Below are 16,622 nucleotides of genomic sequence, written 5' to 3'. Positions count from 1 at the left end.
ATATATATATATATTTGATGATGATGATAGTGTTTCATATAGAATAACAAATTACATATGATTATAGAATAACATTGAATAAGTAGGCGATGTCATGAATGTCATCGAACCTAACTAGGTTAGTGGTAACGAATATGCTGTAAAAATACTTTTTTCCCGAGATTTTTATGTCGTGTTATTTTGTAATTATATGATTATATTCGTAATCATGTCACTCTTATGTTATTCTACATTGCGAGGGATTTGTCATTCCGGTTTGAATTTCCGTTACATTGCCTATACTGAATACACCAGGCATACGACATATACATATATATATCTCCCTATAACATTCTAAGGGATGTAACCAACTGTAATAATCAATATCAACACGAGGAATACCAAAAACAGTATCCGTTCCATTATTGTAGCGATAGGCCGCCAGGTGGTGCTTGGTTTCGGTGGACTTGTGACCTCCACGTCATTGGGGGAAGACCCCTCGTCCATGATCGGCTGTTCATCTGCGTATTGAATTTCCGGATTAACGCATAAAGGCTTTCCTAAAGTTGCGAAACACTGTAAAATACAAAATAGATCATATCAAAGATTGGATGCAAACAAATGAATTAAACGAAAAGGGACATTTTATTACGTGCACCGCGAGATCATATAGATTATTTTGTCTTATACACACAATATGATATGATTTGATATTGATTTCTTCTTGATTCAATATGACACTGAATAAATCTTTTTTACAGAATCGTTGAGGAGACCACGCAGAGGAACCTTAAGGCTGTAATCGATTGGACATAGACGTCTTGGCTCTGATGTGAAATGTAATGATAATACGTACCCGCGCCAGGCCAGGAGGAGGACTTATCGGTGAGTCGCTTAGAACGCCGAGCAAGAATTTCAGTATCAAACAAATCGATGCCACAATAAAACAAGATGCGTAATAAATCGCTGAAACATAATAATAAACAAGTTGAGACGAATTGTGAGTATGACTATAGTACATCGCAGTGTAGAATCAGGGAAACAGTAGAGGTTCCATTTGTCAAATTCACCATAGCAGGGCGGATTTTGGTCACCGGAGTCTGGGCCACTGCCTTCCCACTTTGGTTACCCTTTTCGTCAAGACAGCGATAGTTTAAACCTGCAGGAAACTTATCCTTTCGGAATTTGCATCTATAGTATCTAACACCGAGGATGGGACACCACTATGCCTTTGACGTGGTTACTTTATCCGGGAAATGTCTTTCCTTTCTTCTGAACCCCGTCTTAGATCTACACCTACATATCCGTGATACTATAATTCTCTATTCTCATTCATTGTTATCAAGAGTGCAATTATCTTTTGCATCTTTTTTCTATAAGCTGTCAGTTCTACATGACCTGCCTTCGGGCTTCGATCGGCCTGCGTATAGTATTATGCAACTATATTTTTATGTTCATGATATAATGTTTATGATCAAATGAAGATTATCTTATTGCAATGGACCAACTCGAGTGGTTTCTCAGGTACCGAGTAAGAAAGCGTCTACTCAATGGTAGGTCAGCTCGCTCTTACCTATCATTGGTGTACTGTGGGCATCTGAAGCTGGAAAAACATCTTCAATCATTGACAGTAGTATCAGCAGGCATGCCTGCAAACCGATACCTGTAAACATAAAACAGCATTCACTGAGATTCAGATATCATTCTTCAGCCTGGACTTGTAGCCCGTCAAGCTGGACCCGGTACCACTTTAGCCACGCCGTCCTGTTGCTTTCCCTCAGCGATTTTAAAACTTACCAAAAATATACGATTTCCTCTGGATGAGGAATATGAACGGCACCAGTAAACCCAAACATACAGCAGGTGCGACATAGATCAGAGACAGTATCGACGATCTACGGCTTAGAGTTAGACTCAACACGATATCAATATACTCTTCTGGACAGCATTCGTACCGAACAGCATTACGTTTAGCCTTAGCCTCTTTGAGATCAAACACCGGATGTCGCGCGAAAGTTGATGTGTCGACGACTTCATTTGCTAAAGTCAGATTGATCTAAACACGGAATAGATTATTTAGTCCCGGGTCCAAGTTCTATATCAGATTAAAGTTTGACACTATAGCTGAAGAACAGTAGATCCTTGCCCCCTCGGGCTCCTCGGCTTACCGTAAAACTATAACCCGGAACTCATGATGAAATTGTTTCTGATGTATTAAGCAATAAAATTAAGTGTAACTAACGATGACGTCACGTTGGCCTCAATATGTGACGTCATCTCTTATTGACGCAATAGGAGATTTTTTACTGTTATCTATAATATTGTTATTTACCATTTGCCCAGAATGTGTCCAACTACCAAACTTCAGGTTGCAAGTATTTGTGTCGTAGGGAAAAGATTTCACATTGAACACGCAGAGAGCTCGTACATGTATTGGAGGAATCCAACTAATGTCACCAGTCGACGAGATAACGAGGTGTGTTTTACCATGCGGAACATAGTCCAATTCAAAAGCGCTGAAATAATCGAGACAAGCATGCATGTATACCACGAGTAAAAGAGGGAGAGGCCGAGATTGTAACAGGGAGAGGGTGAGTGGGAAGAGTAGAGGCCGGAGAGAGGAGAGAGAAGAGGACGGAGAGTGGGGAGGGGAGGGGGAGGGGACAGGGGAGAGAGTAGAGGGGAGGACGGGGAGGGGACAGGGGAGAGAGTAGAGGGGAGAGGGGAGGACGGGGAGGGGACAGGGGAGAGAGTAGAGGGGAGGACGGGGAGTGGGGAGGGGGAGGGGACAGGGGAGAGAGTAGAGGGGAGAGGGGAGGACGGGGAGGGACAGGGGAGAGAGAAGAGGGCGGAGAGTGGGGAGGGGACGGGGAGGGGACAGGGGAGAGAGTAGAGGGGAGAGGGGAGGACGGGGAGGGGACAGGGGAGAGAGTAGAGGGGAGGACGGGGAGTGGGGAGGGGGAGGGGACAGGGGAGAGAGTAGAGGGGAGAGGGGAGGACGGGGAGGGACAGGGGAGAGAGAAGAGGGCGGAGAGTGGGGAGGGGACGGGGAGGGGACAGGGGAGAGAGTAGAGGGGAGAGGGGAGGACGGGGAGGGGACAGGGGAGAGAGTAGAGGGGAGAGGGGAGGACGGGGAGGGGACAGGGGAGAGAGTAGAGGGTGGAGAGGGTGAGGGTTACAGGGTGAAGGAGACATGCTATTACCTGTTATAAAGGCTTATATCTGGTAACCAGATCTGTGTTGCCGGTAACATTAGTTTGTCAATACCGGAAAACAGTTCCGGGTCCCATGTTAAACGATGATCCTTCCATCTCTGCGGTAATCAAAGAACAAATAATGAATATACGTGATATAGGGAAAAAACAAATTCTGTAATATACTCTACTTACTAAAGCCATCCACAAATTGGCTCCTAAAACAGATTCAGTTTCATCCTGTCATTACAAAAAAAATGAAATCAACGTTTATCCAGAAATATTTGAGCTCAAAAAGATACTTCCAAACATTCTTGAAAAGAAAGTATAATTCCTTATCACTTTCGTTTCTTAAATTTTATAAGAAATACTGATTTTCTTTGTTGAAGATGTGCGTGATATCGGACCTGCCTGTGCAGCTCCGACGTTTATGGATTAAGGAGGTGCAGATGCCGAGTGGTAAAGGTCAAAAATGAAATGAAATCATGACAAATTTTTCTTGACACGAAGGCACTCAGGTTCAAGGACTCTCTTAGTAGCCACCCCTTCAAGCCACCCCTGATGCGAAGCTAAAACGAAAATAACCGGGTTATAACGAAACGTGGTCGCGTGGTGGCGATTGAGTGTCAGATTTTGTTTCTTCATTCGACCAGAATCAGCCACGATTCCTACTAGTGTCGGTTGCGACAAACGAGGTTTTCTCTGACAGCTCTTTCCACTAAAATCGAGTAAAGCAACCGACTCAAAGCTACAGTTAGGAGATGAAAAAAGCGTGTTTGGTAGGCTTCGTGTCTGTTCGTGATTTTTCACGCTGTTTATTCGCAAAATATCCTCAAGTACATGAATAATAATGCTTACCACTTCAACGATGTTCTGTAGTGTGGCAGATAGTCGCACTTCAACCGGTTCATCAGGGTTAACATGTGGGCGAATAAACGGCATCATACTGTCAGCAGGAAACAACTTTTTCAGTAGTTTACTTTCCGATTCCCAGGATTCGATTTCACCTATCATCACGATACATATAGATGTTCAAATACATGTATTAGTTCATGAAAAAGGAACTTTTTTACAGAAAACACGGGTATTCGGGGCAAAAGTGTTCACAAACTCACCTCGAATTCGACCATATACAGTCAAATATATCAGAAAACGAAGCCAAGAAACACCCATCATTTGTATCATACTAGTAGCCCTCAAACTGGTTAACTGTGTGATTTGCTTACTGTTTAGTTGAAATGTTGGCCTATTTTTATAGCGCGAATTACGGGAAATAATAGACAACATGATTATACGGCACAAACAAACCATGCACCCCGAAACAGATATTTACACACAGCGCGTATCATCACGAACAGTCATCTGAGCGTCAGACAATACAATAATAACTTCAACAAAACCACGCTATACTTAGAATTGATTGGACTGAAGCGACCCACAAACAAAGCCATCATCGTAATTTATCGCGTATTTCTCGATATTCTGGATGTTAGGATGAAATCAAATACTCAACGATCAGATCTATACATTGCGTACAAGAGCTCTTCTTGGTCGATGTAATTTGATTCACAAATCATTAACGATCGTAAGAATTCAAACGTAAGTAACGTTTGTAATTGTCATCGTAAGAAGCCATGTTTTACATGAATCAGGCTTTACTGAAAGACACCGGCCCTGCACGCTCGGTGTATAGTGACACGGTGTCACTAAGATACCGGCCGGCCCTGCACGCTCGGTGTACAGTGACACGGTGTCACTAAGATACCGGCCGGCCCTGCTCGCTCGGTGTATAGTGACACGGTGTCACTAAGATACCGGCCGGCCCTGCACGCTCGGTGTACAGTGACACGGTGTCACTAAGATACCGGCCGGCCCTGCTCGCTCGGTGTATAGTGACACGGTGTCACTAAGATACCGGCCGGCCCTGCACGCTCGGTGTACAGTGACACGGTGTCACTATACCGGCCGGCCCTGCACGCTCGGTGAACAGTGACACGGTGTCACAGAGTCACCGGCCGGCCCTGCACGCTCGGTGAACAGTGACACGGTGTCACAGAGTCACCGGCCGGCCCTGCACGCTCGGTGTACAGTGACACGGTGTCACTAAGTGGATACTACTATCATCGGTTATCATCATTACCCTTGTGGTGGCTTGCAATGGGTCCCTCGTGTCGATCCTATTCCAAATCAATATTGTATTTATTAGGGGCGGATCCGGATTAGAGGGAAGGGACTCGGAGAGTGTCACACTTGTATACGGGATATCGACAAATTCAAGTTCTTGAATTACTCGTTTGATGGCGCTAGTCAGAACCGGAAATTGAAACCTAAATCCTTCATGCTCTAGTTCATTTGCAATTAAAATCTCTCGCTTCAAGTTTTCAATGAGCGATATTTTACTTACTATACATCGTTACGCATAATCCTTTAAGTATGTTATCCAACCGCTACGTTGGATATGATAAAACCTCACTGCAAATGCTACAAATAACTATAAGTGTCCTAAAATTATCAAAAAACATTTTGCAACAGCTGAAGATGTAAAGACTGGTTGCCAGGTATCACATGGTGGCAGCACTTGACGACCCAATTTCGATTGTTGGTTCGAGTCCTGGTACTTATCATATTTTTATTATGAATCTACGAGTGTAGTCCTTCTAACATCAATTTCATTTCGTAATATTATTTCATATTTATCAGTGTAGCCTGCAATGAATTCACCTTAGAGTCTTGAACTCAACAACCAAGTGATGACACCCGGCACCAGTCATTACTTCCGTTAGCTGCTTCGAGCGTCATCGCTAAATTTGTGATTTTTGGTAGTTTTTTCACATTTCTAGTGATCTTTAGCGTTCAAAGTGAGGTTATATCGAATTCTACTTAAAGGATTATGCGTGCCTATGTATAGTAAGTAAAATATCGCTAACCAAAAACTTGAAGCGAGAGATTTTCATTGCAAATGAACTAGAACATGGCGGATTTAGGTTCCAATTTCCGGTTCTGACTAGCGCCACCACACGAGTAATTCAAGAACTTGAATTTGTCGATGTGGATAGTAAAACCCCCGAGCGCCCTCTAAGACTCGAGGCCAGATGGGGGGGTCTGTCATCTTTCGCCGGAAATTACTTGCTTAGTTTTCTAGGTGTGGGAGACTTTTTTCAAAGTCAAAATTACGTCTATATTCGACAGGTGCCTCAAATCGATTCCTTAAGGATGTATAGTGAAATATAATCAGCAACCAATAGGCCTACAGAAAAAAGGACCGACCAGTCAAACAGGATTTTCCTGTCTAGAATGTGTTAGGATTACTTATCATTTCTAAAAGAGAGATTTCTATCATTGATACCTAGATGATACCACGTCGATGACAACGGTTAATATTTAACTTATGGCTGAATGTGTTGGTACCACTGGATAGAAATCACCGTAGAGATCGAAGCGAGGATTCATGAGTCACGCGTTGAACCGATTCTATCACCTTATCCCGGATTCCGCCAGTTATGATTTACATAATAATACGAGAATTATGCAATAAATCATTAATTTATTCATTCAGCTCAAATACTATTAGATACTTTACATTCGGTGGTTGTAGATATTTCATCGCATAGACACGACAGCAAGGGCGGTGAAAAAAGGGTTACTCGAAAAGGGCTAGCGTTTTCTCTTAAAAGGACGACTTCCAGGCATGACTCAATACGCAAACCTAACCTAGCAGGATTTGAACTCAGTACCTGGCACGTGAGCCTAACGTGATAATCACTAGACCGTCGGGTTGAAGTGTGACAGGCCTGGTTTAGAAGTGTGACCGAATCATCTATATATTTATAGAAATAGCCCCGATCATTTTCTTTAGGAATAGTGTTCTTAACGTCGAACACGAGCCTGATCGTACGGAAAACATACAACCAGATCGGCTCGAATATCTTTCTGATTTTCTGATGGCTGACAGAGATATAATTGATATATCCAGGTTTAATTTTGAACATGTGTTGCCATAGATGTCTATTCATATCGAGGGGTTTCACGCTTTGTATATTAGCTTCAGAACGACAGATGGTTGATTTTTAAACTCTATACAAACCTTATAGGCCTACTAATATTATCCTTCAAACAAATCCGCTTTGATTTTTTTTGAAAACCCCCCAATTTGTTAAAAACAACGTTGTTTTTTCTACGTAACGTTTGTAATGTAACGAGTGTGCGTTTGAACATCGTGATACTAGATTTATGTGTGATTTGGTGTGATGTTGAAAGTGAGTACCGACTGTAAATTGTAAAAAGCAACTTTATGTCTTAACTGCCTCATAATCCTGGTTGCGCCGACACTGTAGCGTAGGCCACCCTGGCAAAAAAGCGTTTTACAAATTATATTCTCATTCTTACTTCAGTATTTCTGATGAAGACTGGTATATGTGATAAAGTCGAAACGATATCAAAATCACGTGCCAAATGTTTCACGTTTAGCAATATTGAAATTATGAGTTAGAGGCATCGCATGAAATATTATATTTATACTATATTCTAACAACTCAATAATTAGCTGTATAAGTACAGTCGATATATACATTTTAGTCAATCCCATTATTATGCAATTTGTGACACGATAAAGATTAACGGAATTCTAAATGAGGTGTCTGTCTGAATACAGGAATAGAGGACAGAATTATTTCCACTTTTACAGTACTTTTGATCGACTAACAATTACCGACTATTTCGTCCGTTTTTCGTATTGCACTTTATTTTCCATATGAATTGACTTTTGTGAGGTTTATTGTAATCAGGCTAATAAGGTATGTGTAATTAGTATCAAGTATGTACGCGTCTGACCGGTCGACACTCGCCTGCCGAACCTATACGTACACATACGTGTAACTAACCATTTAGCTCAAGAAAGTCTAATTGGCTACTACAGGTATGTCACTTCAATATTCAATGACGCTTATTCTGATTTTGCTAGGATATAGATACATATTGCTTTGTGAATCTGTTTAAGATATTACTAAAGATAGACTATTTTCAATTCAAGAAGTGCGGAGGTTGAAGAAAATATCTCACGTGAAGAAAAGTCTAAGAAACTCTATGTTTATTGCGTTTCGCCATTTTTAAAACTCATAGAATTCGATCAAAACGCCTCAATTATCTTCTTTCATAATTGTCGCTATTTTCTTCAATTGAGTCATGGACAGTCACTCAAAAACCAAATATATAGTCTGGTAGTTTATTCCTTATCAAAGTGTGTACTACACTTGTATGACAGTTAATCAAAATTACAAATCTTAACAAAATAATTTAATACACATATAAGCTATTCTGTATATATGCTATTTTGGGCAGTCTCTCGACCAAGGTAGGACAGCAGAAAATAACAGAAGTATTTCCAATTTCCATATATTGAATTATATTCTGTTCTATTGCATCCTGTGATTGTGGGATTTTTTAAATTGTTTTTCACGGATGATATTTTGTTATTAGTCGATTTCAAAGAATTCGAAACGCTTTCGACTTACGCATTAAACTTAAACGTCCGACATTTCCTTCTGGCATTTTACCAATAACTTTTTTATCTGTGGCATTTTTACCTTGGTCTGATTTCTCGGACGGTGAAGTGTTGCTACCATCTTTATGAATATATCAATATGTATGTTATTCGTCAAAGGTTTATTAACTGACAATGAAATTTAAGTAAGTATCGATGTAGACCTATTATATGTATGTAATTATTCAAATGAAATTGTTGAGTTTAATATTCACAAGAATCGTGTTTTTTTTTTCAATTACGTTTGTTTTCCTTTCATAATCAATAGACCGGGACTCAGTGGTGAGAAGCGGTCGGAACAGCTGTTGTTTGTTCTTGTATACACGCGCACGACGACAAATTCAATTAGGCCTATATATATGCATAGCACAGGCTATATACGCTATGAACTGGATTGCAGGTCGCTCTAAAGACAATTCATAGGCGGACAAATAATCAACGGATTTCGGACATCGATGTCACATCAGTCAAGTATTTGTGATACGGATTAATTGATTTGAAATCATCCTCGGATTATGAACTGATTGTAATACGACTGGTCGTAAAAACCATGGAAGGATCGGATCATGAAGTGGAATATACGGATGATTCGAGGGAATTGTTACGTCAATCGAGTAACGGAGCTAATCGAGTCTTCGGAACCATCGAAAATAAACAGGTTGGTAATTACTATACGTATAATAGTTAGTTATAGTAGGCCTATACGACGGGCCTCCATCTGGTCGGTGTGGTTACAGGGGACGGTGAATGCTGGTTACCTATAAATGTCATTAATGGCTTTTAAATGCGGGTAAAATATACAATCGAACTTTAATTACGATACCTGAATTATTAATCTACAACCAGTTGACTCCGGTTTCATTAGTGAAATACTGGAGACCTGTTGATATCGAGCAAAATTTACCAAAATAGTAAATAGATCTAAAATTGAAAATAGAAATGTTTCGAGGGATATTCAAACGAGCTGTAAATCTACCCTTTACTAAAATGGTAAGTTTTTTACGCGTCACTTCTGACACAACGCTAGAAACAAAGAACAACCAGTGTTTATTTAAAAAAGTCTTTTGAGAATTTATTTTGTGAAGAAGTCGTTCTTAAGAATATGCAGCTCGATTTCCCAATCGGATCACTCATATACCAGGGGCGAATCTGGGCCAAACTTCGACAAGAGCGCCAAGAAATGAAAATGGCATCTGTATAGATTCATGATAATTTGGAGTAAGAAAATCAGTTACGACCGGGGCTCGCGATAAGTCCGGCGAGAGACGATCGAGTCGACCCAGTGTATTATAACTATATGACACATTTTTTCTGAAAAGCCTCTAAAGCATCTAAACCGCATAAGGAAAGCGTCCAAGACACGAAAACAGGTTTTATGACAAATCAATGGCTCACAATGACATTGAAATACACGTAGTTATAGGACGTTCACTGTACACATGTATATACACGTTACTCGATATTACCAAATAGTAGTGCGCTATAGACATAACTCGCCTGCTGATTATATGAGGAGATATGAGTTTTTCCACAGGTGTAGATATACAGCCGGATTATAATGGCTATAGCTTGATTTTTACGGTAGGAACCTAATTTCGAATTGGATTAAAAGAACGACTTGAACTTTCGATTTCGTGCGGATTTCAAGTTGAACATTGTTTTGTCGTATCGTTAAAAATCAAGACTCATATATATCTAAGTTATTTTTCGACGTATTATCATATACATCATTGAGACACACGCAGATATTTCCCTGCAGGATTGTAGAGATTATCATATAATCCAAACATGTTTTAATCTCAATCATATCATGATATACCTATCACAGGGGGTATCCCCGGGTTGTTGATAATCTCTCACGAGAATGGCGAATAATATCACAGAAATACCATGTGTTAATATTGCTGTAATCGTTAGTTTTCTCGTTTTAGGAGGACAGTGTACGGACTAGTAGAGAACGATGGTATATTCTATTAGTATTCTCTCTGTCAGCTATCATGCAGGGAAATGTCTGGAATACCTGGGCCCCGATAGCTAAAACGGCTGATATCGTTTTCGAGTTTAAATCCTGGGACATCGCGCTGTTGTCGAACTGGCCCTGTATAATGGCTGTAATCGCAACAGTGCCTTTCTCGTGGCTGCTTGAAGTAAAAGGTTTGTAAATACGCACGTTAGTTAGTTGGATCCAGTTCCATCGGTTAACAGGGTGGCGCCACTGTCGTGGAGAACATGGACAATTAAGGGAATAAGACAAATCGGGAACAAATCAGGGAATTGAACAAATTTTGCAAAGTAAACTGTTAATATTTGGAATAAATTCATTGAATCGCATCAAACGGATCCGGATATGTTGTCGCTTGTCCAATTCAAGTCTTACCTCAAAAAGTACTTTTCCGTGCTTTAGTTTGACAGAGGAGTGATTATGAACTTCGTCTGGACATGGAATTACAGCACTTTATAAATGTACTAATTATTAACGAAAAGGGGGAATCTTCGGATGTGTTATAATTGACAACACGTTTCTTTATCAATACGTGATTCGTGAATGATAAATAGATTGTGTCATTCCAAAACCAAGACATTTCTCTAATCGTCCTCTGATTCTCTCAAAGGAATTTTTTTGCTGTAACGTGGTCAAATCGGGGAATTGTAGATAAGCCGAAATGTGGCCATCTTGATCACAGCATTGGAAATGAACTGAATCCACAACTGTTGAACTGGATCCTGCAGTTTTCGACTACATGTTTCTAGTTAAACCACGGTTATGATGATGCTATTTTATTTCAAATACAGGTTTAAGAATTTCGATGCTTTTAGCAAATTTCCTCATTATGGCCGGAACTGGAATTCGTTGCATCAGTTCCGATCCGAAAATCGCCACATGGTGAGTAGTATTAACGGAATCATTAGTCTGGAAATCAACTCCATATATTCTTTGTAATTTATTCATTTGATGATATATTTCCGGTAGTTTGATACATGTTTGTGGTGTATTAAACGGTCTAGCCGGGCCTGCTGTGATGATAGGACCTACTGTGTTATCGAGCACTTGGTTTCCACCTGATGAACGGACGACTGCCACAGCTATATCATCCGTCGTACTTTACGTCGGGCTAGGACTAGGATTTCTCCTCGGTACGTATAGCGTGGTATCATCTCGGAGCCACCCCTTCAGCTGATAATTCTTTGGAAGTCTCTCGATTTTTGGAGTACTCCTTTAAAATTACTCCAAGGTCATTTTAAATGCCTAATAATAGATTTAAAACCCCACTATATACAAAATTCATTGAAAGATTTAAATCGAATTTCATCAAGAATTGAAATAGAAATGCACGACGTTTTGAACTCAGGTTTGAGGTAGGGGGGGGGGGCTACTAATAATCTACTCACTGAGTGAGTAGATTATCGGTCAGTTAGGCATGAAGAAGTAAGAAAAGAAGGGAATATTCTATTCTACCTTTAAATACCTGATGTTTGGTGTTTGTCAGTTGTAAGAAATGTCATGTCCCCTCAGGCGAATACTGAACATATGTGTGAAGTGTGAACACTCAAAAATTGGATAGAGTTTAAATGTATGGAGGACGTGGATTGTCTAGTCTACAAATCGATACTTATAAATGTATGGAAGTACAGAGCACCAGCAGAACAACCGTCAGGCTGTTAAAACCTAATTCCTTCCAATTCGCCAAGGTCAAACGACTGCAACTGTATATAGCAGTCGCCCGTATCAAAATTTATATATTTAGATTAATTTGACTCGCTGTTGACGGCGCGCAATTAAGTCAACCTGTTGCAATTAATTCCAAAAAGACAAACATAATAGATTCAGTATTTTATACTATTATTACCCGCACGCGATGTATTTATGCTTGTTAGCTTTTATGACGCCCTGGATGAACATTTTATTTTTATGAAAATAAGGTACAATAAATGCTTAAATTAGAATTCCATCGATGACGTCAAACAAATTAGATCGATGTTTAACTATTTTACAGGACCGTTGATAGTTGGTTTGGATAAAAGATCCAGTGAAAGAATAGACGGGTATGCATGGATTGATTTAACACTTCAACCAAATGAATCTACGCGTAATAATATAAAAATAGTATTCTGATTTCTTTTGCACCCTTTTCTCTGTGTTACAATGTGCTACAATGTTCAACGGCGCTTTCCAATCATAACCCCCCCCCCCCCCACCTGTAACTCTAACCATTTATCAGTCATCTCACCGTGGAGAGAAGTAACCCCCGACCGAGCAGATACTCATTCACTCGTGGGTGGAAAGAGGCAACGAGGATAAGTATCTTGCCCGGGGACACTTAAGAAACATCTACTGCGGGTGACCAGGTTTATATTCCTTTCTGGCTGATAGATATAAAAGTTTTGAGACAATCTGAAGTGACAACTGTGGAACTGGATCCAGATTTTATCAAATGTTTTATCGCAATTTTCTCGTTCTCGTTAAAGCCTTGTGAACATCTCTTCTGGGAGTCAAAAGGAAGGTAAGTCTCAACTGAAACATTTCGCATACGATGATCTTTTTCGTTTAAAAGCTGTTGATGAATACTCGTTTCACACTTTTATCATTCTGTTCAGTATTCGCGTCGATATATGAAGATCAGAAATATGGTATCATGAATCTGATGTATGTCAGTAAGTATTCAGTAGTTGATCACTTCCTGACTCGTGGAATTCATCCTCTCTCGGCTGGAATTCGAACCTGATGTTATCGCTACACTCAGCCACGGCACGAAACCCTACCGCAATAGACCGAGTGCGCAGTTATATGCGCAGGTTTGCCGCAAGAAGACTCGCGGCCCCAATCAGATTGTATGTTGTATAATCGCTCGAGGCAATTTGCCCCGGCTAAAATAAAACAGGATTTCTCATTGGCTAATTACGATATCATCTATAAGCTGCGCATGTAGTTGCGTACTGGGGCTTAGGGCCGTTGCTGTCTCGATGCGATCAGGTTTGATTTCCCGCAGAGGTCAGATGTGGAGAACTGGGCTCTGATCTGTGATATATTATTTTCTACTCATCTGAAAAGTCGCCTTTTCCACGGTGCTGAAGAAATTACGAAATAGCACTTTCACAAATTGTAACACTCAAAATTTCCGTGTAGGTTGCGGTCGCGAGATATCTCTCCCCGTCAAAGCCCACTTTTCCACACGTCAATGAACTAGCAATACTTGTGTTTCTGTTTCAGCATTCTCTTTGTCTTGTGTGATATTTATGATGACTTTATTTCACTTTCCGTCGAAACCGTCTCATCCTCCGAGTGTCTCAGCGTCAAAGGAACGCGAAAGCTTCACTCAGGGTGTCAAAGATATATTAACGTAAGTAATTATTGGCTAAACTTAGCACCTCAAAGTCTTTTACCTGGGATAATTACCACCACCAAATGATTTGCCTTCAGAGATTTCTAGAGAAATTACAATTCAAATCGTTTTAATTATTTTTTTCCAGTAATTATAACATGTGGTTGGTGGTATTACCATTTGCATTTACTAATGCGGTAAACCTGGCTTGGGGAAACGTTTTAGAGCTGACTCTTGAACCATTTGCGATTAGTCAGGTACGATGGAAGCATGTGGCGTGTGCGACATCTCGCGGATATAGTATTATACCGATGGCCTCCTGTGGATGGAACGTTCATTTTTGTGATGATAAGTTTTATCGAGATTCACGTTCTACAACCTTATTTTCTTATAGATTGAAGCGGGTTGGTTGGGCTTCGGTGCAATACAAGCCGGTTGCGTATTTGGAATTATAGCTGGATTGTAAGTAAGACCTCGCTCACAGTAGAGATCGGGGAAAATCTAAAAATAACGTTCATCATGTTTTTTTGCTATAGAGTTAGTGATCGGTTTCTGGGACACATGAAGATAATGATTATAACAGTCTACGGTGCGGCGTCTATATTCTTTACTCATTACGCTTTAATGGCGTCTTCAGTTGTTGAACCTAGTGTCGGTAAGTGTTCAATTAGAGTTTAATTATCATCGTTCATTGGGATAACTGGTGATCGTTTTAGGGTACTGCAATCTCCCATCTGTTAACCTCAGAGTGTTCGTGCGACGGTCGATCGTGTCTAACCTATGACAAAAAGCAACGATTTATTAAGTGAGGACATCTTTGGTCCAGACAGACGATCGGTTTTCGATCAGATTCTGTAATATTTGATACTGTCGGCGGATATAGTCTAAAGGGTTGCAAGGTTTAGACAACAGATTTAATGTCTGAAGGGGTGCAGGGTCTAGGTTGCAGTTTGTGTCTGCGTGCGGATGGATATCAGATTAATACCCGCATGAATGTAAGCAATTAATTCAAATCTATATTTTTCAGTTTTACTATTCATATCAGTGATTATGGGCACAGCTTTACAGAACGGTTGTATCCCGTTGTTTCTAGACATGACCTGTGAAACCGTTTATCCGGTAGCTGAAAGTGTCGCTACGGGTCTTTTAGTTCTGCTCGTCAATTTCCTCGCTTCGATAATACTATTCCTATTATGGATACCCAGTATAGGTAAGTTCGATAATAATCAAGGTATTAGTGATAAACATGCTGCACCAAGTTCCATTCACCCAGTTAAGTCCTGGCAGTGGTTGTATCCACAGTGATCTCCTTTGCTCTACGATCCTAGTGTAACCCACTGTGGTACATCAGACACTAATGTTCTTGTTGAACAAGTTCCACAGCGTGTTGAGATTGGAACTATGAAACTGGTAACGTTAGAAGAAATCCGAGTTCCACCAGTTCTTAGTTTATTCAGTTCATTTCCTCTGTTTCCACCTAGAGAACTGGATCCTACTAGGTTGCCATTTCACTGCAATGCAAATAAAGTAATGACGCATATCTTAAGTTACTCTATAAGTTTCTTCATGTATATTATTTATTGTAGGTGTACATTGGTTAACCTGGTCCATACCTGTCAGTCTGATATTGGCTATATGTATCATGATATTCTATAAAGACAGTTACAATCGTCTTCAACTTGACGTTTCTTCGAACAAATTACAATGAGTTACAACGTGACATCGTTTGTGACGTCATCTACGTGACTACATCATAATCTTCAAATGCTCATAGTCGTATTTCGTACTAGATTTAGTTGTAAGTGGCGAGATTTATTTCTGTGTCACGGGTATTGACATCCTGGACTGGTCGCCGATATCCTGGACTGGTCACCGATATCCTGGACTCGTAGCCGATATCCTGGACTGGTCGCCGATATCTTAGGCTGGTAACTAATATTCTAGGCTGGTATTAACAGCTCATATCCAGTGGGCTGCTGCTAACTCCAGGCAGGTTTTAGGCTAACAAATGAGACCTTGTTTCTCCTAATCGGTCGCGTCACTTCTGTAAATTGCAATTAAATTTGTAATCAGTTTAGATCTTCAGCTGTCGGGTCTATTCACGTTAACTTGATCTTGATTATAAAAAAGTAATGCAGTGCTTCACATGGTGACGCACAGGGTACATTAGGCGGCCGACCGGGTCATTTTACAAGCTCACCAGAAGAGAGAAACAAGGTATCAATTATTTTTAGCCTTATTGGGCACGAGAGCATTTACTGTGATTTAGTCAGTCAATTATTGCGTAAAAATGAATAAATCCTCCACGTCTTTCATGGTTTTATGGAAACATTATGTAAATAAAATGTATATCTCTATATTTATCATAAATAGTTCGTTTTCTTTTAATGGGTCTTTGGTCTTCCAGTGGTATTAACCTATAATCAACCCTCCCCCACAAGGATTCAAACCTAATGGCACGAAACCCACCGCAAGTTAATATTATGATGTCATGCGCAAATGCGCCAGTTAATAAATCACGCGTCGTGAGGCCAGGGGGCTGGTGCAAGCGTGTTAGGGGAGCAATACCGGACCCCTGGCAAGCAAGGT

The 16,622-nt window shown here is 40.4% G+C and overlaps 2 protein-coding genes across 3 annotated transcripts; one reads left to right on the top strand and one right to left on the bottom strand.

Annotated features, from left to right (window-relative positions):
• Nucleotides 1–25: 25 nt before the first annotated feature.
• On the bottom strand, nucleotides 26–4,745 carry LOC141904086 (neuronal acetylcholine receptor subunit alpha-7-like). Its single transcript, XM_074792543.1, has 9 exons — nucleotides 4,289–4,745; nucleotides 4,032–4,180; nucleotides 3,369–3,413; nucleotides 3,183–3,292; nucleotides 2,312–2,495; nucleotides 1,777–2,035; nucleotides 1,553–1,642; nucleotides 836–945; nucleotides 26–555 (listed from the first exon to the last, which is right to left on the bottom strand). The coding sequence occupies exons 1-9, from the start codon at nucleotides 4,482–4,484 to the stop codon at nucleotides 334–336; spliced, it is 1,365 nt and encodes a 454-aa protein (XP_074648644.1). The 5' UTR covers nucleotides 4,485–4,745; the 3' UTR covers nucleotides 26–333.
• Nucleotides 4,746–9,095: 4,350 nt separating this feature from the next.
• LOC141903760 (solute carrier family 49 member 4-like) lies at nucleotides 9,096–16,357 on the top strand. 2 transcript variants are annotated; one of them, XM_074792039.1, is made up of 13 exons: nucleotides 9,096–9,370; nucleotides 10,644–10,866; nucleotides 11,506–11,596; nucleotides 11,684–11,847; nucleotides 12,708–12,756; nucleotides 13,180–13,214; nucleotides 13,309–13,365; nucleotides 13,922–14,051; nucleotides 14,182–14,290; nucleotides 14,428–14,495; nucleotides 14,570–14,688; nucleotides 15,061–15,243; nucleotides 15,620–16,357. In XM_074792039.1, the coding sequence occupies exons 1-13, from the start codon at nucleotides 9,263–9,265 to the stop codon at nucleotides 15,739–15,741; spliced, it is 1,458 nt and encodes a 485-aa protein (XP_074648140.1). In that variant the 5' UTR covers nucleotides 9,096–9,262; the 3' UTR covers nucleotides 15,742–16,357. The 2 variants fall into 2 exon arrangements, with proteins under 2 accessions (XP_074648140.1, XP_074648141.1); XM_074792040.1 differs by lacking the exon at nucleotides 9,096–9,370 and adding an exon at nucleotides 10,200–10,293.
• Nucleotides 16,358–16,622: the final 265 nt, after the last annotated feature.

The sequence above is a fragment of the Tubulanus polymorphus genome, chromosome 4 (genome assembly GCF_964204645.1).
Source record: "Tubulanus polymorphus chromosome 4, tnTubPoly1.2, whole genome shotgun sequence".
Lineage (NCBI taxonomy): Eukaryota > Metazoa > Nemertea > Palaeonemertea > Tubulaniformes > Tubulanidae > Tubulanus > Tubulanus polymorphus.
Note: the sequence above shows the minus strand (reverse complement) of the source record. Positions and strands in the feature narration are given on the sequence as shown.

Coding starts and splice junctions, on each gene's coding strand:
- LOC141904086 (XM_074792543.1), bottom strand. CDS start 4,484: ATGGTTTGTTTGTGCCGTATAATCATGTTGTCTATTATTTCCCGTAAT. Junction 4,181..4,288: donor TGTATATGGTCGAATTCGAG/GTGAGTTTGTGA, acceptor TCGTGATGATAG/GTGAAATCGAATCCTGGGAA. Junction 3,414..4,031: donor TACAGAACATCGTTGAAGTG/GTAAGCATTATT, acceptor TTGTAATGACAG/GATGAAACTGAATCTGTTTT.
- LOC141903760 (XM_074792039.1), top strand. CDS start 9,263: ATGGAAGGATCGGATCATGAAGTGGAATATACGGATGATTCGAGGGAA. Junction 10,867..11,505: donor GTGGCTGCTTGAAGTAAAAG/GTTTGTAAATAC, acceptor TTTCAAATACAG/GTTTAAGAATTTCGATGCTT. Junction 14,291..14,427: donor AACCATTTGCGATTAGTCAG/GTACGATGGAAG, acceptor ATTTTCTTATAG/ATTGAAGCGGGTTGGTTGGG.